Here is a 24119-nt window from a genome sequence, read left to right on the forward strand (position 1 = left end):
AGTTCAGAAAGTGCATAGCTCATGGCCTCAACTTAGATCACATATGGGGGATAAAGGGCGGTCGAGGCCACAAGAGGTTGGGAGGGGCTGAGGCTCTGTACCAGGACAGCAGAAAGGTAGGAGGGCTGCATGCCTGCTTCTTTGAGCGGCGCCTCCTCACTTGGCCATGGATTTGCCCTCTTGCTGCCTGGAGGGGTGGCTCTGAACGCAGCTGAGAATGCTAATGATCCTCCTCCCTACCCCTTGGCAGCATCTCCCCGTGTAATTTTGTAGGGTAGGTGGGATCGGGGGAGAGCTGATCTGTGCCAGCAGACTTGAAAACACAGGAATAGAAATGGGGAAATGAATCCATGTCCCTCTCAATGAGTGCAGTACAGTAGAAATTGTGCCTTGAAACACAAGACTCTGGGAGAAACTTGGAGAATGGGAGAACATCCTTCACTATAGCAAAGTTAGGTTGTTCCAGGGAGTGGCAGGCATTTAGGAGTCTTGCCCCCTTCCCATGACAGTCTCAGCGCACAGAGGAGAGGGGGACCTCCTTTCTGCTCAGGCTAACAGGGGCTCTCAAGGCACCAGACGCCCCTTGTTCTACCTGAAACTGATGAGTAGAACAAGCCCCCTGTCATTCTCATGCTGACAGCTGGCTGGGAAAGTGGACACTGAGGCTCCTCAAGAGGCACAATCCTAGCCCTAACTCTGCAGATGTCCTGAGTGCTCCATTCTCAAGATTTAGATTCATGGTGAAAGGAGGTGGAAAGCCTGATTCAGTCTCAAGAGGCCAAGCCATGTTCTCCAACATGATACAGCAAAAGACTGATGGCTTTTGTTTGTTTAGAGTCAGAGTGTCACTCTGTCACCCAGGATGTAGTGTAATGGCACTCCTGGGCTCAAGTGAATCTCCCACCTCAGCTTCCCAGGTCACCAGGATTGCAGAAACGCACCACCAGAGCCCATCTCAGAACCTGTGTCTTGAGGGGTATCAGGCACATGCCTGGCTATTAATAAATGAATCAGTACTTTCCCCTTTGACCATTGTTCCAGGTCCTTACTCTACCCATCAGAGCCCCAGCAGGGAGCAGGTGTTAGTGGCATATCAGTTTAAGCACCTTACAAAGCCACTCTTCGCCCAAAACCTTCAAACTCTTTGCCACTTCTTCAAGAGGTGCCAACTTCTCAGTGACTTTTGTCTTGCCTCTCCTCTTCCACACTGGAGAATAAAGTCACCCCCTTGTCTGACTTAAGTATGAACCACCTGGAAGAAGCCGGGACAGATGTGGGAGCCCCCTGCAGTTGCAAGAAGGCTGTGTTCCAACTGTGCAGGAGAAACGGAATGAGTTCCAAACCACCAGCAAAGATGCAGAAGAATGTTTGAGAATTATTTGAGAGGCAAAATCCATAAGATGTAGTTAGTGAAAGAGAGCAGACGGGGTGAAATTCCAACATGTGTCTCAGGTTGCTGGCTTAGGAAGATGCATGAAGCAATTCATGGAGGTGGAACACAAAGTTTGGGACGGTAAACTTTCTAGGGGTGGGAGAGAGTTATATAGGTGACTGCAGGGATGAAGAATACAGCGTGAAGAGTGGGGAGTTACGTGGGTCGGGAGGTAGGAGCAAGGTCTTCATTAGAGACCTAAGTATGGAGATTCTCAGCATTTGGACAGTGGCATGGAAGCCACAGGATGTAATGAAAGGAAGAATACAAAGAGCAGATCACAGCCAAATACTGGAAGCTCCAATATTAAAGCAAATGTTAAGTAGGAAGGAGTGATGGGCAGTGTCAGACACTGAAGACAGGGAGGAGAGGGAGGAGGACGGTCAGAAGGTCAAGAGCCTTGGCTGTGACCAGACTCTGGAAGGTCTAGAAGCCAGGGGAGATGCTTTGATTTGGTAAACAGGAAGTCATGTGGTGCTCTGGGCTGGAGCACTTCCCCCGAGTGAGGAGAGTGTAAGCCAGGTGACAGGCACTGAGAAATGAATTGGCAGACACCATCTCAGGAAGCATGACTGGGAAGGAAAGGAGAGAGACGGGGTGACAGCCAAAAGGGGGTGCAGAGTCAGAGAAGGAGTGTTTTTTAATGTATTATTAACACACAAAGAAAGTGTGTGCATGGGCTAATTAGAAGGAAACAGAGAGGAGGGAGGAGTTAGAGAAATGGGGCATAGGGATGCCAATTATGGCAGTGACGTCCCTGCATAACACAGGGTATGGTGTCCTCAGCACTTCGCTGCACAAATTCAGCAGCAAGGCTCATGCAGCTGTTTCCTTTAGTGTCAACTTTTCTGTGAAGTAGGACACAAGGTTGTTCAGATGAGTGAACGGGTGAGGCTGCCACAGAGGCAGAACCTGTGGTCCAGAGTAGTCAAGAGCCAAGGGCAGGACACTCCAGGGACTGAGATGAGTGTGAGGGGCCCACAAGGGCTGGAGCAAGAGGAAAGAGAGATGCAGCCTTGGGTAGGATGGACTTATAGGTTCAAAATCTCATTGAGGCCCAGGGACACTGAGAGGGTCCAGATCCACAGAAGTCTACCCACTTACCACCCTACCTGATCCTACTCTGTCTGGACTAATTGGCTCATTCTTACTAAGGTGTTAATGGCTAATACTTCCCAAAATATTTAGTTTTAACAATGGCTTTCAAACCAAAGGTTTCAGTAATAACAGAATTTTCCTGAAACACAGGCTGACACAGCAACTATCTCATTGCTCTTCATCAAAAACCTCCACCAGCCCCTTGCCCAGCCTCTCAACAATTCTTCACTCTGAAAAATCTGCCATAATTTGGTGCAGCAACAGAAAACAAAAAGGAAAATTGCATCTTTGCTGCTCCAGAAAGCAGCCTCGAGGACATCGAGTTTGATCTGACAACCACCTGATGAGTATTCACTCATTTATTCATTCATTCATTCACAATATCTATGGAGCATCCACCATGCTGCAGGTACTGTGCTACATGCTGGGGACACAGCAGTGAACAAAAGGGCCAAACCTCCTCCTTCAGTGGGGCATAGACTTATAAGGACAAAAGAGCAAGAGAGCTGCATGCTCTGAGCCAGGCACTCTGCAAGCATGCACCTTTACAAGCATGACTTTGAAGTCAAGATTTTTGCCACATTTTACTAATGTGACAACTGAGGCCAAGAATGACCTAGAACCAGGATTTGCCTGGGGTTGCCCTTATTCTAAAGCTTGTGCTCAGAGAATGCACCACCTTGTGCATAGAGTGTGCAGAGTAGGGAGTTAACCTGGTCTGGAGTTTAGGAGCAAGGTCTTCGTTAGAGACCTAAGTATGGAGATTCTCAGCATTGGGGCAGTGGCATGGAAGACATAGGAGGGAATGAAATAAAGAATAAAAAGGGGAAAGAAAAATGAAGCAGGCTGTGCTTGGGAGATGCCAGGTTTGTGTCCCTCCCCTCTGTTTCCTTCTCATTAGCCCATGCATTCTCAGACTCTCATAGGCACCTAAATTGACCTGGAGATCTTATTAAAATGTAGGTTCAATAGGTGGGGGATGGGATCCAAGAGGCTACATGTCTAAAAAGCTCCCTGGCAAAGCCTTGAACCATACCTCAGAAGCCAAGGATATAGTGTTTCCCACACTCATCTGGTCATGAAAGCTTTGCCCTCCAAGGCACTTATTTGCTAGTCCCCTGCTGCACTTCCTGAAACCCAAGGAATGAATGAAACACAAGGAATGGCTGAATAAATGAATGAATGCCATCTCTGGGCTTACCAGTGTTACTGTGCTTCCCACCTTCACATCCCTATTTGTGTAACTGGCCATTTGCCTCAGTTTCCCTGCCAAGCCCCTTGGGTTTTCACTGGGACCTCAGACTCTCTAAATGCCCCTTCACTGAGCTAGGGCCCTTCTACCCTTCTAGCTCCCTCCTCTGGGTCTGGGGTCCTGTTCCAGCCAGGGACAAAGCGAAGGCTGGACCCTGGCCTCCTTGGCCCTACCGTCTGTAGCTTCCTCACGCCCCCCCCACACTGGCTGACCTCACCTCAGCCTGCCTACCGTGCCTCATCCTGAAATGCCAGCTACCCCCCCACCAACAGGCCCGAAGAAAATGGCATTTCAACGCTGCGTGTCTGCTCTTCAGAGAGTATTAAATCTAGAATAATGGGAATTAGTACACAGAAGAAGTTGAGGATAAGACTCCCCTGAGTGTCCTGATTTCTCACCTAACAAATCCAGGGCTGGAGGAAAGAGTGATTCAGGAGCTCCAAGCTGTCAGGCCAACCCTCACCAACAGGCCTTTTGTGAAGTGTATTAAGCAGTTTAGGAATGCTAATGTGTGCCTTCGGGGGGCTGGTGCCTTCCCAGTCTCTTCCAGGGGCTGCCTAATCTCATCAACACAAATCTGGTCACCCTGGTGACCACCTCTGGGCTGCTGCAATCCCTGGGAACAGGTCCTGATGCCACCAGCGCCAGGGCTAATTGTAAAGGAGGAGCAAAGGGAGAGGAAGGCAGTGCTGTAAAGGCAGCCCAGGTGTGGGCTGAGTGGTGGAGGCAGAGCCTTTACTCAAAGTCATGAGCCCTTCTTCTAGTCATTCCTGGTGGGGTTAAGACCAAGGTCATCAGAAGCTGAGCAGGAAGAACTCATTAAAGATGCAGATCCCTGCACCCTGCTCTGAGATCCTCTGATTCAGAAAATCAGGTGAGGACCTGGAAATCTTCATTTTTCTTTTTCTTTTCTTTTTTTTTTTTTCTTTTCTGAGACAGGGTCTTGCTCTGTGACTTAAGCTATAGTGCAGTGGTGCAAGCATGGCTCACTGCAGCCTTGAACTCCTGGGCTCAAGCAATCCGCTTGCCTCAGCCTCCTGACTTGCTGGGACTACAGGTAGGTGCCACCACACCCAGCTAATATTTTTATTTTTTGTAGAAACAAGGTATCACTATGTTACCCAGGTTGGTCTTGTGCTACTGGCCTCAAGCAATCCTCCCACCTCAGCCTTTCAAAGTGCTGGGATTATAGACATGAGCCACTGCACCTGGCCAGAATCTACATTTTTAACTGGGAAACCTGTACATGGTTAAGCCTATAGGCTCTAGAATCAGACTAGTTTAAATCCAGGCTCTCCCGCTCCCTAGCTGTGTGGTCTTGGCAAGTAATTTCATTTCCTTAAACTTCAGTTTCCTCAACTGCAAAATGATAGAATTCTTAGGAGTTTTGTAAAAGGTAAGGGAGGAATGAGTAACTCTCACGAAGCATAGGGCCTGAGTATTCAACAAGGGATAGCCAGCCAGGCACTGCAGCTCATGCTTATATCCCAGTGCTTTGGGAGGCTGAAGGGGGAAGATCTCTTGAGGTCAGGAGTGCGAGACTAGCCTGGGCAACATAGCAAGACTCCCATCTCTACAAAAAAAATTGGAAAAAAAATAGCCAAGTGGTGGTGGCATGTGCCTATAGCTCCAGCTACTCAGGAGGTTGAAGCGGGAGGATCGCTTGAGCCCGAGGTCGAGGTTACATTGAGCCATGATCACACCACTGCAATCCAGCCTGGGTGACAGAACAAGACTCTGCCTACAAAAAAAGGTAAAAATAGAAACTAAGGGATAGCTTCCACGAGGAAGACGATGACGCTGATAAAGCAGGGACGCAAACCTGGCACCTCCCAAGCACAGCCTTCTGCTTTAATCCTTTGTCTGGCTGCTTCCTCTGTCTACGATATTCTACCTTCAAACTGCCCTCCTTCAACGGAATGCCTGCTCACTCCTGAAAAGCCCACTGGCACCTTCTGAATGAAGTCGTCCTTCCTCCCCTCTCCCTCTCTGCTGTGCAGAGAGCTCCCTTGTCCTTTAGTAGCTTATAACTGTCCCTGGGAGAAGGAATTTGGTTTTAAAAGGTATTTGTACCCGTGACCCCAACCCAGGACCACTGCACTAAGTACTCAGTGAGTGTTCCATGAACCAGCCCCAATGCTCCTAAGCAGACAGGAGCAGCCAAAGGCCTTAAAAAGCCACCTTGTAGACAGAGGTACCTGGGTTGAAGCCTGGTTAAAGGAAAGGCGACAGATGGGAGGGGCCCGCCTGGGGTGAGGGTGGAGGAAGCAAGGTCAAAGGTCAGGAAGAGGCTCTCACAGATGGTAAGGATGAGGATGGGGAGGAGGATGACTCTCAATGAGAGGGAGTGCTGGTTTCCTGGGAAGTAACAGGACTGGGGAAGAGGATGGACAGGAAAGAGAAGGAAAAGACATAAGTGGAGGAGATTGGCAGAGAAGAGAGAGAAAAGGAGAGAGGCAGAAGGAACAAAATGTTGACAGGCACACACGGCCTGGACAAGGTAGAATACAGCAGGTTTCCCCACAGACAGCACCTGGAAAGGACTTGCTGACTCGGCCCAAGCAGGTAGATTTTCTATTTTTCTTTTATTTCTTCTTTCCTTCCTCCCTCTCTCTCTCCCACAACTTTCTCTCTTCCTTTCTGTCATTCTTTTAAGAGAGACAGGGTTTTCTAATCCTGTGGCCCAGGCTGGAGTGTGGTGGCACAATCATAGCTCACTGCAGCCTCCTGGGCTCAAGCCATACCCCTGCCTCAGCCTCTCAAGTAGCTAGGACTACAGGCACGCGCCACTATGGCAAGCTAATTTTTTAATTATTTTTTTATACAGAAGAGGTCTCAGTTTTTGTCACATAGGCTGGTCTCAAACTCCTGGCCTCAAGCAATCCCCCAAACTGCTGGGATGAGAGGCGTAAGCCACTGCACTTGGCCTATTTTCTTTCCACATGGAAGTTTTGTGATGTTCTCAGGAAGACAGGATGAACAGAACCATAAAGGATCCATGATTCATGGAATGGGTTTCATGTACTTTTGACAGTTCACTCAGCTGTTGACCCTCCCTTGGAGGCCGGGGCACCAGGTAGAGGACTTGTAGAAGGAAAAGGATCCCCTCAGCCCCTCCTTGCTGATGTGGGGCTCCAGGTACCCTCACCAAGACCTGCCTTCCCCAATAGCCCCCCTGCCCTCATTGTGCTCTTTCAGAGACCTGTGGCTGCCACCCAAGCCAACTGGCCACCCCTCTTCTCCAAACCCTCCAGACTTCCCAATGCCCTTCTTCAGTGAGCAGACCTTCTTCCAGACCTGGTACGACATGCTCGCACTCAACCAGGAGCCCACGCAGATGAACCTGCCCTGTGACAAGCCATTTCCTGCTCCCCTCTTCCTCTGCTCACTCCTGCTGACCCTGCAGGTCTTGGCTTGAACATCCCTTCTCTGGGAGCTTTCCTTGATCCCTTGAGTCTGAAGAGTTGTCCCTCTTCTTTTTTAAAAATTGTGGTAAAATAAATATAACATAAGATGTGCTATCTTAACCATTTTGAAGTGTATAATACAGCGGCATGAAGTCCATTCACACTGTTGTGCTACCATCACCACCATGCATCCACAGAACTCTCTCCATCTTGCAGAACTGAAAGTCAGTGCCCATTAAGCGATTAACTCCCCATCTCCCCCTCCCCAGCCCCTGGCAACCACCATTCTGCTTTCTGTTCCTGTGAATTTGCCTGCGCTAAATACCTCACACATCAGTGGAAGCATATGGTAGGTATTTATTTGCCCTTTTGTGACTGGGCTACTTTCTTTTGTATTTTTTTGGAGACAAACTCTCACTCTATTACCCAGGCTGGAGTGCAGTGGTGTGATCTCGGCTCACTGCAACCTCTACCTCTCAGGTTCAAACGATTCTTGTGCCTCAGCCTCCAGAGTAGCTGGGACTACCATGTTGGCCTGATTTTTATATTTTTAGTAGAGATAGGGTTACACCATGTTGGCCAGGCTGGTCTTGAACTCCTGACCTCAAGTGATCCACCTGCCTAGGCCTCCCGAAGTGCTGGGATTATAGGTGTGAGTTACTGTACCTGGCCTGTAACTGGTTTCTTTCACTTAGCATGATGTCCTCAAGGTTCATCTATGCTGTAGTGGTTGTCAGAATTTCCTTCCTTTTTAAAGCTGAAAGATATTCCATCATATGGATATACCACATTTTGTTTATCCACTCATCTGCACATGGACACATGGGTTGCTTCCGCCATTTGGTTGTTGTGAATAATGCTGCTCTGAGCCTGTGTGTAGCTGCCTCCCTTATGTACACTCAGCACTAAAACTTGCCCATGTCCCCAATGCAGCTGAGAGCTCAGGCACACAGAGACACTCAATAAATGCTTGCTAAAGGACGGAGTAATCCTGCCCATTCTCTAGATGTAGCACCCATCCATTAAACTGCACTTTAACTGGGGCCTTCAGGAAACACAGGGCCTTGAGCCAGAAGAGAGACCTCCTGTAGGATGCAGGGGCTCAGGATAGACAGGAAGGTTCTAGGACTCCTCAGAGCCCTCCATACAGAGAACCAGCCCTGCAAGAGAGTGGACCCATGTGGGTCCATGGGACCCCACCATGCTCTCTAGCTCCTCAGTGCCCTCATGTCTCAATTTCTACCTCTCCCAAAACACTGATGGATCTGACTATATCAAAAGGAAGCATTCCTGTCCAAAGAAATCTGCCATATGCCAAATAGATGGATTAAAGATTAGAAGAAGCTATTTGTAACTTCTAAAATTAACAAAGGGCAACACCTAGACTATAAACAAAACATCTGCAAATCAACCAAAAGATTTCTAAGACAAGAAATCCAATTTTTAAATGGGCAAATAATATAAATAGGCAATTCAGAAAAAGAGAAGTTCAAACAGCCAACAAGCCTGTAAGAGAGGTTGAGGCTTACTAGTAATAAGTGTAAATTAATACAATGAGATGGCACTTTACATTGCCAAAAATGGCAAAATTGGACAGGTGGCTAATATTAGGTACTCATGAAGACATGGGAAAACAGAAACTCTTGGACACTCTTAGTGGAAATGTGACCTGGCACACCATTTCCATGGTGCTCTGGAAAACACCATGGCAGAACATGAAAAGCTAACACATTAACCCAGGGAGCAAATCCTCCATCATATAGTCCAGAACCACTCTCACACAGGGTCCCAAGAGAGAATGTACAAGGACGATCTTCAGATCTTCTAGTGGTGGAGTAAGGGGGACTTACTGATAAGCTAGAGGGATCTCCGCAGGGGAACAGATACATAAAACGTGATGGATGTGGAACTCATAATGCAATGCAACAGTTAGAAACCACTGACTAGATACACACAAGGAGAATGGCAAGATCTGCAAAATATGGTGTTAAGTAAATAAACTAAGAAACCAGATGAAATTTATACCTCAATATCATTTATAGAAATAAAAAATACATAGACATACAAACAACCCTACATATTTTATAAGGATCCATGCATATTTGAAGACGTATGTCAAACACATCAGAATGAGTACTTATTGGGTTTGGGATAGCTTTAGGATTTGGGATGAAGGGAGGCAAAAACTGTAAATAAGAGAGGAGTTTTGCACAGATGGGATCATAAAGTGCAAAGTGGAAAGAGGGTAGGATTAATTCAAATGCCATGCACCTGAGATTTGGTGGGGGGTGCAGAAAACAAAAACCGTCAACTGCGCCTTCCCCATAACTCAGGAAAACTGCCCCTGTAATATTGTCTTCTTTCCATGTTTCTTGGAACAAAATATCATAGGATATGTGAGTCCCAGTGGTTTCTGAATGCAGGGAATTTTCCTCTTGCTAGAGTTAAAGGGCTCATTCAGATCTTGACCCCTGGTTGAATGTGTTAGTGAGAGTAAAGTCCAAGCAATCAACTCTCCCAGACTGAACTCACAGTGCTGCTGCCCAGGGGTGGGTGGTAGTTGGGGAAAAGGCCGTGGCCAGGATGTCTGACAGGCTCTGGATAGAGACAGCTTGTTTCTTCCCTTTGCAGTCTCAGGAGCAGTCCCACAGGCCACTGGAGGGTAAGAATGGATCAAGGCCAAGAAGCTCAGCAGGCCCACCCACCTTCACCTATCACCCCTGAGACCTGAAAAGTAGCCTGGCATGCTGTCTGCAGAGGTCATAAGCTCCCCATTCCTGGAAAGCCAAGCCAGCCTGAGCCCTGAGCAAGATCTCCTGCTGGATGGGCTTAAACTAGAAACTTTTTTGATCTTATTCTAATGGCTTTGGCTTTTTTCTTGTTTTGTTTTGTTGATTAAAGAGCTTCCAAGTCCATCATTGCATAGACAAGCTGCATATTATTATCTCCATTTTATAGGTGTGAAAATAGAGGCCTAGGAAGATTAAATGATTGGCTTCTGGTCACATAGGTGGTTAGGGGCACAGCCAAGACTGGAAGGCTGAATTCCTGACTCCTAGGCCAAATAAGGCCTTTCTCCTAGCTGAGGATCTGCTATGGGTCAGCCCTTCCAGGAATGCACATAGGATAAGGCCAGGAGGATAGGTCCCTGGCAGGAGGGGATGCCATCATTGAGATGTCTGTTTTCATGCTAGGAACACTTTAGCATGGATTGAAAATAAACCATTAAACTATCACCTCCTTCTTACTGCCAAGTCCACACACCATCAGCAAGTCCCCCCAATCGCCGAGCTCTCTCCATTCCTGAAATGGCAATGGAGGAAGCAATGAAGGTTGTTAGGTAGGGAGACTGAGGCTGGGGTAGGGAAAGGGGTGTGGTCAGGCAGCAACCTGAAGACAAATCTCCCGAGGCCTGATTCGACTCTACCACACTTGCTCATCACAGAAAGGGTCATCAATCAATGTGCACAAAATGCCTGCACATTCTCTGGTAATACACCTGTATCTCAAATTTCAAAGTCTCTGCTTTTTCCCTGTAAAGTTACATCCATCACACTTGCTTACTTTCAGTCAATAAATAGATGCAGGTACTTAATAATAGAACTTATTCTGTTTTCTATTTGAAAACCTAGAAGATGGACACATAATTTTTTGACATTCTGGGTTATAATTGCACTCAACTGAGTATAAATTAGACATTGGCAGGGAGGAAGGCTATTTGTGTTGCAATATAAGCCCTTATTTTCTGCTCTAGATGGCACAGGAGATTCTCAAATTTCTCAGAGTAATTTGGTGCTCACAGTCATTTAACTATACATACATTATTTTTAGCATCATGAAAGTTCCTTATAATAATGATTTTTCAAGGGTGGGACTGACATCCCTTGAAAGGCCAGTTCAGTTTAAAATTTTTCAACAATATAGACACAAACAGGTGGAAAGTAAAAGAGTCTCTAGAAGAGAGACTCCCCCAACAGAGGGGGCCATGGAGGTAAACCGCGACTCCATCCTGGGCTTTGCTTTCTGTGAGTGGAGCCACTGTACTAGCTCTAGGGCAGGTACAATGTCTTTCTCTGATGGTGGACTTAACAGGAGCTGCCCTGGTGCTCCTGGTTTGTACCAGGCATATTTTTCTGATGGGTTCCTGGTGGTGGCCACATGGGACTCCCAGCATCTCCCTGAAGAATGATCCTTTATGGCAGGAAAATGAAGCCTTCAGCATTTTAGGATTCATGCTATATGGAAACAAAGGCCAATGGAGACTTTATATGTACCTGAAATTTCACAATTCAGGTGAGAAATAAACTGATCAACATTCAAGAAGTTCTGGTTAGGAAGGTGAAGATGCTACAATAATGTGAAGCAGGTCAAGCTATTTCCAGCACCCCCCCTCACTTCCCATTTCCTCGTGCCCGCTCAATTGGTGCCCATTCAATTGGTTACATAATAACCCCATCTTATCTCCCACCAACCCAAACAATCTCAATACATCTGATTCCCCTCCATCTCCTGCCATTCCACCACAACACATCTCACCTCCACTCCATCATATCCCAGATGTTCCATTCCACTCCATCCCAACTCCACCACCCCATCTTATCCCATCCCACCCTAGTCTCTTCTAACACATTCCCACCCCACCTCACCCCTATCCCAGGCAATCCACTGAATACTGCACACCCCAACCTCTTAATCCCATTCCCGACATCACATCTCACTCAGTCCTGTCCCATTCTACTCCATCACCTATCTCACTCTATCTATCCTATCCCAGTATCCCAACCCATCTTTGATCCTACCCAACTTACACTTTCCTACTTGAGCTCGGTCTATCTCAAATTATCCTATTTCTCCAATGTCAACCCATCATGTTCTACTCCCTCTCCTCCCCTCTCATCTGCTGTTTGGCTAAAGTTCACATTTGTGGATGTATAGTGGGTCATGACTATCTTTCATGTGACATTAAGCCACCTGAGAAGGCCAATGAGTCTTGCCTTCCCCTGAAGCTCTAAAAACTAAGTGTGTTTGGGTGGGAGAGGAGAAAAGAAGAATCAGAATCAGAATCTCATTTTTACAGGAGGGAAAAAATAATATGAGTTTACTTTGTTGCTCTTAACTTACAAGAGCAAGGAAAGAGTTCTGAGAACCACACTATCGTTTTCAAGTTGAGAAACTCCCACATTGCATAGCCCACTCTTTGTGTGGGTCCAAGGGAAAACCAAGCTCTTCTCAAAGTGAGTGAGCCCTGAGATGGAGTCTTTAATCCTCCATTTGCAGGTTCACCCCAGTGTTCCCCTATTGCCAGTGATGCTCTCACAACACTGCAGCAGGCAGAGAGGAGGGGTGAGAGGCCATATGCCACCCAAGGAGAGAAACCCAGGGAGGGCAGTGCAGTGCATTCTCGAGGCAGAGGGTTCTCCCTCCCTACCCTCCTGAATAAAGAATACTGAGCTGGGTTGATGAGTTGGGTGAGGTGACCAGGTTCTAAGATGTGTGCTTTCAGCTAGAGAAGCAAAGAGGAAAAACTCTCCCACTGCATATAGTGGTGCCTGAGACTGGCAAAATGTGTGAATTGTTTCTCTTATAATTCTAAGAGGCTAGTGCAGAAAGCAAGTAGACTATAGTTGTAGTAATAGTATCTAACATACATTGAATGCAAACAATGGGCCCAGCACTGTAACAGGTGCTTTCCATAAAGATGGGCCCTAGGGTCAAGTAGACTTGAGGTTTAATCCTGCCTTCTTTACCTACCTGCTCTACAGTCTCCAACTAACTGCTTACTTTCTGAGCCTCAGTATCTTCAAATATGATATTATAGTGATAATTAAATGGTAATGTCTATAAATCATTTAATCAGCACTCAGTAAAGGAGAGCTATTATTATTGTGCAGATGGGCCTGGGGCTGCCTCCCACTTGAAGATGCCCCTTAACCCTTTTCTAGTCTTCCTAGCCCCCAGCTGTCCTGGGAATACCCAAGAGGGTGGTCTACAGGAAAGGGAACCCTGGGCTCCAAATAACCTGCCTCTGATTGTTTCATCAGGTCTGAGTGTCTCATCAGCACACTCACTGAGTGTTCACTATGTGCTCTGAGCTGGGCGATGCTGCCAGGCCTGAGTTCATAGTCCTTTAGGGAAAAGAGACAGATACCACTTCTTTAAGCAAGAAATTCCAGTATGTCTGGATGAGTCTGACAACAGAGGAAATGTGGGCAGTTATGAGAGCCCACAGCAGAGTTCCATCTAGATGGGTGTTTGGGGCTAGAAACCAAGAATGGCTTTACAGCCTCCTCCAGGAGCTTGTGGTGGAGAGGAATGGACAATAGCTGCTCGAGGATTAAAAGTGTGGGACTCAGTTAAAACTGAATAAGGACAGCCGAGTGGGAAAAGCAAGGCCAAAGAAGGCAGCCTAGGCAGAAGCTTCCAGGGATGTAGTACCGGTTGGGTCTCCAAGAAGGTGAATAGCAATGGGGTTATGGGTAAAGGATTTGGCGTCAGCCAAGCCTGCATCCAAACTAAGGCTTGGCTGTTTACTTAGCGTGTGGGTAAGTTATGTGTCCTCTCTGAACCTGTTTCTTCATCTATGAAATGGGAATAATGATACTGCAGGGTTCACTGGGTTGCTGAGAGGATTGAGTTAATACATGCAAGTGCTTAAGACAGTGCTGGTGAGTACTCAGTGAACGTGAGCTGTTAGTGTGACTCCCCTGGGTGCCCAGAACAGCTCTGTGAGCATGGTAGGTAGGAAAGGACATGGTGAGGGCACACAGACTTCCTGGATGGTTCCTTCGGCTCCAGCTTCTATTTAATAGGCACATTCGATGAGGTACGACACTGGACTGGTTGCATCTCTGGTTTCTAATCCTTCCAAAATTCAGGAATTACTTGTCCTTTTTACAGCAGGGAGCCTGAGCCTTAGAGAGGACCGAAGATCAGCTAGGTCTCCAACAAGGCTCTGTGGAGCAATCAGATTCCCTTAATCCTGCTGGTGTGATCATGAGGGCAAAACAGGCAAGTCAGGCACATGAATGAGGGTGAAGAGGATGCTGCTGAAGCTGCCTGCTGGGCTCTGCCGGAGAACCCAAACCATGTAGTGCCCAAGACCCTGCAATTTGGTCCTCTAGTCCCTGGTGCATGATTTTTTTTTTCTTTTTTTTTTTTTGGGACAGAGTCTCTCTCTATCGCCAGGCTGGAGTGCAGTGGCGCGATCCCGGCTCACTGCAACTTCCGTTTTCGGGTTTCAAGCAATTCTCCTGCCTCAGCCTCCCAAGTAGCTGGGACTACAGGCGCACGCGACCACGCCCAGCTAATTTTTTGTACTTTTAGTAGAGACGGGATTTCACTGCGTTGGCCAGGATGGTCTCGATCTCTTGACCTTGTGATCTACCTGCCTCGGCCTCCCAAAGCCTGGTACATGAATCTAATCTCACCTTCAACAAAGCCAGACACTCACCAGCCCTAGATATGGTGAGCGCTCTCCACTGCAGTCAGCTCATTTTTTTAAAAACCATAAACCCTTAGCTTGATTGCAAATGGAAATTCAAATTCATACACACACTGGTGACTTGAGTAGGGAAATGCCTTTCCTTGGCTCAGTGTTGGAGAAGAGTGGTATGCCAAGGGATTATTGTTGCACTGGTTCTGGAATCTAGGGAGCTCTCACCAAATGGTGATACTTAGTTGTAGAGAAAAGCAACAGGGGACCAGATGTCTTTATCATCTTATTACCTCTGCAAACCAGCTGGCTTTCTTGACCCCTGACTTAGCCTTATCAGTCCCTGGAAAACTGTTCAAGAAAAAGAAAACTACAAAAATCATCCTCTCAAACAGCCATACATCAAGCAGCAATTCTATGCCAGAACCTGGGCTGGATATGGGGATACCAAGAGAAATAAGGCACTGTCCCTGCCTTCAGTAAGCTCACAGTTTAATGTGTAAGGCAGGCAAATAAATGCTTTTTAATACAATTCAGTTTGTACTGTAATAGAACACTGAGTACAGTCAGTGCTCTAGTCTACAAGAGGCTGACTAAAAGCAAGCACTCAGACAACATACAAAGCAGGGAATTTTTTTAAATTTGGCATTTCATTTTTTTTAAAGCCGTTAGGTGGTTGGCATGGGAAAAAACAGAGCTTTGTCAGAATTCCTTCTACCTATAGTTTAATACTGCTTTTTAAAAAATTAGTTAGAGAGTAGAAGGCATGATAGCTTTATCAATGCTCAGGCTTCTCAATCCAGAGGAAAGTAGCTAGGTTTGAGAATAAAACTGACAGAACTTGATGGCCACATGATAACGAAGGAGTTGAGGATGATCCAAAGGTTTCTGGGCTCCATAATTGGCATGCTACAGGAACCACCAGCTCACACAGGAAATACTGGAGGCTTAGGAAAGAAGCTAATGAGTTTGCTTTGGAAGGGAAACATCTAGGTGAAGATTTCCAAGAATCAGCTGGATATATGGGTTACCTAGACCCAGAGTTCCTGTGGACCAGGAAGCCAATAGATGTATATCAGGAGAGACATCTTGGCAGAAGGGATCTGTCTGAAAGCTTCAGAGTGTGGTAGCGGAAGAGTTGGGCAAGGACGAGCTCACCCAGGGAATGGTGAAAGGAATGGTGAAAAGTACAAATAATTAAATGTTGCATCACACCATACTTCAGGGAGGGGAATAAGTATTAGTTAGTATTAGAAACTGAGAAGGAACACTCAAGAGACAGCAGAAAATCCGTAAAACATAGTGTTCCGGAAGCCCAAGGAAGAGAAATTTCTCCACAGTGGCCACAGCCACAGAGAGACAAAGGAAAATAAAGACAAAGTACAATGTATCTGGCAATTCCAGTGGTCATTGGTGCTCTCTTCTAAAGTATTCCAGGGGCATCTTTGTCATCTTATTGCCTCTTATCCTGGAAACAGAAGCTGAAGCAAGGAGTGACTGGTAGTAGAGAAAAATGACATGAAGACCCCTTTTAAGAGAAGTGACTGTGAAAGACAAAGAGAGATGGGACAGTGGCTTAGATAGGTCAATAGGCCAAAAAGGCTCCTTGGCTTGTTTTATGTTAAAGATGAGCCTGTTTACAGGTCAAGAGGAATCATCTTTTAAGAAGGGGGGGTGGCTGAGCCTGGTGGCTCACGCCTGTAATCCCAGCACTTTGCGAGGCTGAGGCGGGTGAATCATCTGAGGTCAGGAGTTCAAGACCAGCCTGACCAACATGGAGAAACCCTGTCTCTGCTAAAAATACAAAATTAGCTAGGCATGGTGGTGTGAGCCTGTAATCCCAGCTACTCAGGAGACTGAGGAAGGGGAATCGGTTGTACCAGGGATGTGGAGGTTGCAGTGAGCTGAGATTGTGCCATTGCACTACAGCCTGGGCAACAAGCTGAAACTCCGTCTCAAAAAAAAAAAAAGGAAGGGTTACTGATGGATCAGGGAAGGGAGTGCCAGGCAGGACGGGTACTAAAGGGGTTGAGGGAAGAAAGTATGGGTGGGTGAGGAGACTCCTTTTTTTCAAATCCTTCTTTTCATTTGTCCAGTGATCACCAAGGAAGGGAGACTGTTCAGTCCTGAGCATCTTTTAAATTCAACAGTGTGAACTGAACACAAAATGAATGTGTTTCCCCTTCTAATGTACCAAATTCTGCCGATCTTCTGTCACCAAATCCATTTCCAAATCTCTGTTGCTTGCAAGGCCAAACAGCCCATCTAAATGCGGGAAAGGCTTAAAAAGAAATGTACTGGACCGGGCTCGGTGGCTCATGCCTGTAATCCCAGCACTTTGGGAGGCCGAGGCGCGAGGATCACCCGAGACCAGCCTGACCGACATGGCGAAACCCCGTCTCTACTAAAAATACAAAAATTAGCTGGGCCTGGTGGCGCGCACTTGTTATCCCAGCTACTCAGGAGGCTGAGGCAGGACAATCACTTGAACCCGGGAGGTGGAGGTTGCAGTGAGCTGATACAGCGCCATTGCACTCCAGCCTGGGCAACAAGAGCGAAACTCCGTCTCAAAAAAAGAAAAGAAATGAAATGTACTGGAAGTTTGCAAGCCAGAGCGGGGCCTGCTAGAGAGGAACTACCCCAAGCCACGAACACAGTGTCTCCTCCCCCCAGCTTTTCTACTTTTCTAGGAGCTGCGAGCAAATGGATCTCTATAGGGCAGGATTCTAGCACCGCTGTGCAATGCAAGCGCCGGTGAGTCGGCCGTTTTCTCTCCCTCAGGGGCAGGATATGCCCAAAGGGCAGAAACAAATCTAGCCAGAAAAAAACAATTTAGTCTGATCCCAAGACTTTCTCCAATCAGCTAAGCCAGAGACCGACCTCGCCTTGACAAACGACCGGGAGGCCTGACGGGAGGTAGCAGCGGTCCCCCACCGCCCATGTGGCAAGTCTGGGTGACCAGCAGCGTCGGTGTGGACAGCCTCCCAGTGGGTGTGGGTGTGCGAGAGGCCAGAGCTCCCAGGCGCGCGCACCGCGGGCGCCCCTCTCTGGGTGTCGGTGGCTATGGCTCTTAGCAGAACCTGAGAAAGTCCCGTCAGCTAGGAATGAGAGAGCCAGAACTGACTCCCGGCGCCCTCCTTGACCAAGAACCCCAGTGGCTAAGCAGTGGGCGACACGGTCTGCGAGGACGGGCTCACAAGATGCTGGAGGCCATAGAGCTCGCCACTCACTGACCTGTAAGAGAGGCTCACTTTCCCAAAAAGGGGAACTGGGGTGGTCCAGGCCAAGCATTCAGAGGTTCAATCGGTGGTTTCAAAACAAAACAAAACAAAACAAACCCCAAGGCTCCAGATCTAAGGTGCCCTAGGTTCAGGCCTGGGCAGCAGGTCTTTCGGTTTTCTCCCTCAGTGGGTGTCAGCCTCCGGGCTAAATGAAAATGCGGTTCCAGGCATCCTGATTTGGACCCGTCTCGACCCGGGCACACGGAACTTTCTAGGTTGTGGCTAGAACTGAGCTTCTGAGAGGTGCTGTGGGCAAAGTGGGAAGGGTCCAGGCCAGTAGCCTCCAGAGGGGACTGGGTTCCCTCGAAGGTTCGCGTACCTCCCCGCGCGCTGCAAGCTGCAGCCAGACACCCGCGAAGTTCCGGGACTTTCTGCACCCGCCAGGTCTGCCCCCTCCCGGACTCGGTCGTCGGGAGCCGGTCCCGCCGCCTGCGCCGCCACTACTGCTGCCGCAGCCCAGGCACTAGGCTGCAGCAGGGCGCGGGAAAGGGCACTTTGGCGCGGAGTGAGAACCGAAGGGAAATGTGGCAGCGCGAAGCCTGGCGGCGACACTCCCTCCTCCGCCCCCGGCTACAACCCCCACCCCCTCTTTCCCGTCGCTCAGCACCCTCCAGCCTCCACCTGATCCCTCCCGCAAGGAATGCGCGGGACCCCCGCCGTGGGCACGCGCCCACCTGAAACCTCTCCTAGCTCCTATCGCCGAGGGAGGGGTGGCATTTGGGGAGGGGGATGGCGGCCGCAGTCTCCTGGCGGCTCTAGAGGGGGCACCGGTTTCAATTGGAGAAAATGGGCGGGGGCGGGGAAGGGCAGACCTTGCAGACGTGGAAATGGGGAGGGGGCGCGAGGTTCCTCTCCAGCCCCCAGGACCAGCATGCCTGGCAGAATCGGGAGCTGGGGGAGTAGGGCTCCAGGAAAGTTTATCGGGAAAAAGCCTGGCACCTTAGGGGCTGGGAGGCTGGAGAAACTGAAGCCACAGACCAGGTGCCCCGCAACCCCGGGCGGGGATGTCTGTCTCCCAGGCCCCCACACCGGCCGCATCCGGCCAAGTTGCGGCTGGGGCTGGGGTAGCAATGGAGGTGAGGACGTGGCTGAGGGTGGGGTGGGAGACGGAGGCAGGGATGAGAATGAGAGGAGGCAATTGCGAGGGTGGGAGATTCGGGCAGGGATAGGGGCGGGGGAAGGGACTGGGACCCGGTCGAGGATGGGTGGGCTCGAGGCTCGGGTGGGGCGCGCGGTGGCCGCTGGCTCCTCGGCGCGACTGGACTCACCCGCGGCGGCGGAAACGCTGAGCAGCCCCCAGCCCAGCAGCAGCAGCAGAGGCGACGGCGTCGGCGGCGGCGGGCGGCCCCAGCGGCTCCCGGAGCCCGGCACGAGCGCCGAAATCCCGGCTTCGCCGCGAGCTCTCCCCGCAGGGCAGCCGCAGCGCCCCAGCTCCCGTCCCCGCGAGCGCGGCATGGCGCGGCCGGCAGCGCAGAGGGAGAGGCTCCACTCGCCGCCGAGGAGAAAGGAGGTCAGGAGAGCTCTGGAGCTTTTTTCTGCTCGGAAAAAATCCCGGTACGCGGGAGCCCTGAGCTTCTGCGGCTGGAATGAACCAAGTGTCCGCCCGGCCGGGGAGAGGCGCGCTGCGCTCTCGGAAATGACTCGCTCCAATCCCGCTTCGCGGGGTTCGCGCCGGGGGGCGGGGGGGTGAATTATCCCCGGATTAATCACTCCGGAGCAGCTTCTCCGCCGCTCCAAATGCTGGGGGTGGAGGCGCAGCTAAGGAAAAAATATTGGGGGGCGGGGGTTCCTCTTCAGCGCCACCTCCACCTCCAGATAAACCAGAAATTACATCTAAAGGGTTGTTTATTCCTGTTTGTTTTACAATTGACCAGTTTCTTTTAAGTTCAGTCCTCCCGTTTTCATTTGTAAAATCACCCATAAATATATCCCCCTCTCCACACACACACATACACACACACAGTGACAGACACACGCACTAATACACACAGGCACATACACACACGCCTCTTCCACGTTTGGAAATTGGAATCCTGTCTGGGAAAAGGTAACCAAAGAAGGACGCGGTTCCCCAAGTCGTGGCTCTTACAAGCTGATCTTGGGTGGTGGCTTTGAACTTGCAATCTGGGGCCAGGGGTGATGCTTAGGAGCCTCATTCACAATAGCCTCCTACCCCATCCCAGGAGAGGGACGTTGTGCGTAGACAGAGGCAGGGTTAAGAATTGGAGGGCGGTGGAGCGGGGATGGGGGGTGGGGGATCGTTCATTTGACCCAGTGCGGTCCCACTCCTACCCTAAGACAAAAATCTCAGGATGACGGAGCGGTGCCTGTATGCACGGGAGTTGGGGGTGGGGAGTGAGGTTGGTGGAAGGACCGTGCAAGAGTTACTTGTACAATTTATCCCCAAATTTAAATAATCGGACCCTGCTTCTTCCTCTTCCCCTCCTCCTCCCAGCCAAGGCCCCAAACCAAGAGAGTTCCTCCCAAGGGCGTGTACCGTTCCCCACCTCTCCCCAGCAACGGCAGCCTCCTGGTCGAAGGGCTCAGCGTCGGTCCCCACCCCATCCCCCACCCGACTCGGTCGCCGTCTCTGTCTCGTCTACTCCAGGCTTCTCCGCCAAGCACGATGGCTCCTTCGCTGTCTACGCCAAACTCTTCGGCAAGAGGGAAGAGACGCTTCGTGGGAGGAGGCTGGAGGAAACTGGGAGGGGCAAGGCCCGGAGAGGAGGCCCCTGCTGGCGCTTGCAGTGGAAAGGCACCTGCGTTGCGCGCCCCCATCCCCTTTGCCAACGCACCTCAAAGAAGCTGTGCTCGGGGCTTAGGGAGCAGCGCGTTTTGGCCAAAACTGAGCGTTGGCATCTGTGTGGCCAAGGGGGCAGTGGCCGGCGGGCGGTGGAGCCCGATATCTTCCGGGGAAGGGTGTGGAGAGGAACTATAGGGATGGCGACCCAGGCTGGGGGAGGTTAGCGACCCAGGTTGGCCCGCCGTCAGCGTGGCCAGGAATTTCCATCCAAGGAAGGGTATGAAGAGGGGATGTGGAATTGACGATCCGAATTAGGGGGCTGAGGCGGGGTTGGAGGAGTGGAGGCTTGTCCCTACTCCCCATGAAAAACTTGCTCCCGAGATCCACGCTGTCGCAGCCTCTTAGATGCCACTCTTCCTCCCTCCCCCCTACCCCAAGTTGTTCCGGTTTCCCTGCATGAGCTCATCCCACAGCTGGGGAGCCAGCCCGGTGGCCCTAGGCGGGCGAACCTCCTCAGAATTGCGGGCCGGTCCCCACCCCCAACACGCTTGCTTGCCCGCCCCTCCCGACGCCGCTTCGCTGGGTGCCAAGAACCAACCGAAGCAGCCAGAACTCCTCAATGAAAGGCCTGCTTTATGTCCCTGGGGGAGCGGGGAGGGGGCTTCTCCCTTCCCATTGTCCAGAGCCAGCCCCCTGAAAGAGAAGGCTCAGCCTTCCCACCAGCCCTGGAGAGGAGGAAGGGACTGACTATTCTGGGAGTGAGTGGTGGTGACAGCCTTGGGAGCTGTTAGCTGGGCTTGCCTGGGGGTGGGCTCCTGGCTTCTAAGCTCCGACTTTCCCCCTCTCTTGGAGGCGGGGTTCTCCTCCAGAGAAAGGAACTGGCAGAGATGCCCGGGCCTCCTGTGCAGCCCACAGCTGGGCAGAAGAAAGTCTGGGCTGCTCTATAAATCTGGGGCTGCAGGCCAATGGGCTTTCTCTTACCCCCTTCTTAGCTCCAGAACTTTGCTCTGTGGTTGCAATGGGCAGATGAGATTTACCCCCAAAACCTTCCCAGGCAAAAGGAGTGTTTGTCATCCTTCTCCCTGGGGGCTGTGGAGGGCAGGGGCACCTTTTTTATCCCTGTAAAAGGCCAAGTTGCTCACATCCTCCGACATTCCTGCTCTCTGATCTATTTGGGTCCACATGCATTTACTGAGCGCCTCCTGTGCTAGGGGCCCTGAGAGAGGCTGTGCTGTGGGCCATGCAGAGATGCAGTGTGTGGTCCTGCTTTGGGAGGATGCAGGCCAGAGGTGGAAACCCACTTGTAGCTGATACCCTCAGACAGCGATAATCACCATGACTGAAGAACCGGCATGCTACGGAGACGCATGTCAAGACAGTGAGCTTCTCTTGGACTTGGGGGATCAGAAGGCTAATTTAAGGAGGAAAGTAGGATTTGGGCTGGAACCTGAAGATGCATTTACTCAACAAATATGTATTGAGCATCATTATGTGTCCGAGTGCTGTGCTAGGCAATGAATATACACCTAGTGAACAGTCCCTAACTTGATGAAGGCAGGAAATGTGTACACAAATATACATAAAGTTACTAATTCAGGATGCTACAAAAGGAAGTTTACGGTGCTAGGAGAAGCAATACAGGGACGTGCTTTAAAGAGATGGTCTGGGAAGACTGGCAACAGTGGAAGATGGAATCTAAAATTAAGCAAGGTGCTCAGGAGGCTGAAGCCAGAGGATCATTTGAGCCCACGTGTTCAAGGCTGCAGTGAGCCATGATCTCACCACTGCACTCCAACCTGGGATCTAAAATTAAGCAAGGTGCTCAGGAGGCTGAAGTAAGAGGATCATTTAAGCCCAGGCATTCAAGGCTGCAGTGAGCCGTGATCCCACCACTGCACTCTAACCTGGGTGACAGAGCCCGACTCTGCCTACAAATAAATAAATAAATGTAATAATAGAATTAAGCAAGGCAGCCATGCAAAGTTGGGGAAAGGGCTTTTGTATAGTGAGCACAGGCAAGGCTGTAAAAAGGGAAGGGGGCCAGGAAGAGGATGAAAGATGGGGAGTGGAGCAGATCACATAGGGTCTATTAGGGAATGGTGAGGAGTTTGCATTTTATTCTTAGCCAGTGAGAAATAGAAGGTGTATTAATTTGCTAGGACTGCTGCCACAACAAAGTACCATAGACCGTGTGGCTTAAACAACAGAAATGTATCACCTCACAGTTCTGGAGGCTGGAAGTCCAAGATCAAGGCGGCAACACGGTTGGCTCCCTCTGAGGCTTCTCTCTCTGGCTTGTAGGTGGCTGCCTTTGTCTCCCTGTGTCCTCACATGTGTTCCCACTGTACACATCTGTGTTTGAACTTCTTCTAATAAGGACACCAGTCATACTGGATTAGGACCCATTCTAATGGCCTCATTTTAACTTAATTGACTTTTTAAAGACTCTAACTCCAAATAAGGTCACATCCTGAAGTACTAGGGGTTAGGATTCCAATCTATGAATTTGGGTCGGGGGCACACAATTCAACCTGTAACAGGAGGAGATGATTTTTCAGAGACAGGGAGGAGAGAGAACAGATGCCTGACAGTCAGAAAATATATGCAAAGAGGTAACTGTTTACATCTATTTTCTGTGTACAGCATGGCTTCTTTATTGAAAACTAGAGAGCTCTGAATACAAAAGGTAGGTTTTCATTTCTGGGAAAGAGAAGTTAAGTGATGTGGCCTGACATATACTCTAGCTTCTCTGTGAAGAAAGTACAAGAAGGGAACGGGTACCACTTGGAAAACTACTGCAACAGTCTGAGTCAAGAAACATGGGGGCAAAGGCAGACATGGGGACCCTGGAAACATCTGCAGAGCAATGGAGAGGTAGGAGTCAAAGACATACCAGCCCACCCCCATCTAGCCTAGGAGAGCGTGGGTCTCAGCCCAGCCCCCAGTGCTGGCTCCCTGCCTGTCCCTCCCATTCTCCCTATGAGCAACAGGCAGCCGTGGGTTGAGGTGTCTTTACAATATCACATTGCAAAAAAGCCCAGTGCAGTCTAGTGGCTAGCCAAGATAAACCTAATATCCAGATAACATCAGGGTTTGATTTAGAAAGAATACAAGGCCTGATGCTCTGGAGAACTCGGCCTCATTCAGGGAGGAGATGTAGACTTGATGCCCCGAAATTGTCATTCTGACCCAGGAAAAGATCAAAAAGCCTTCTGAAGCCAAGGGAGAGAGGGAGCGAGCAAATGGGAGACTAGCAATGCGAGGACAGAAGTAGAGGACAAGGGGAAGGCCAGGATGAAGAGAAGGGCTACAGGACAAAGATGGCCTCAGAGAAAAAGTTTAGGATCCCAACTGGGACAGGATTTTAAAATCATGAACATGACCAGGCCAACGCGATCTCCCAAGGGTGAGGCAATCACCGTAGAGGTGGCAGCAATCTGCCACCCAAGGAGTGGTGACAGAGGGACTTCATGA

The 24119-nt window shown here is 49.7% G+C and overlaps 1 protein-coding gene across 1 annotated transcript in view; it reads right to left on the reverse strand.

The window, feature by feature from the left end:
• CSMD2 (CUB and Sushi multiple domains 2) overlaps nt 1–19567 on the reverse strand; it is a 617682-nt gene extending 598115 nt beyond the window's left edge. The window contains exon 1 of the mRNA XM_032246841.1: nt 19171–19567. Within this exon, the coding sequence (XP_032102732.1) occupies nt 19171–19357 (187 nt within the window). The 5' untranslated portion in view covers nt 19358–19567. The remainder of the gene's footprint in view (nt 1–19170) is intronic.
• Nucleotides 19568–24119: the final 4552 nt, after the last annotated feature.

This window comes from Sapajus apella, unplaced genomic scaffold, assembly GCF_009761245.1.
Source record: "Sapajus apella isolate SASKATOON/1434 unplaced genomic scaffold, GSC_monkey_1.0 scaffold62, whole genome shotgun sequence".
NCBI lineage: Eukaryota > Metazoa > Chordata > Mammalia > Primates > Cebidae > Sapajus > Sapajus apella.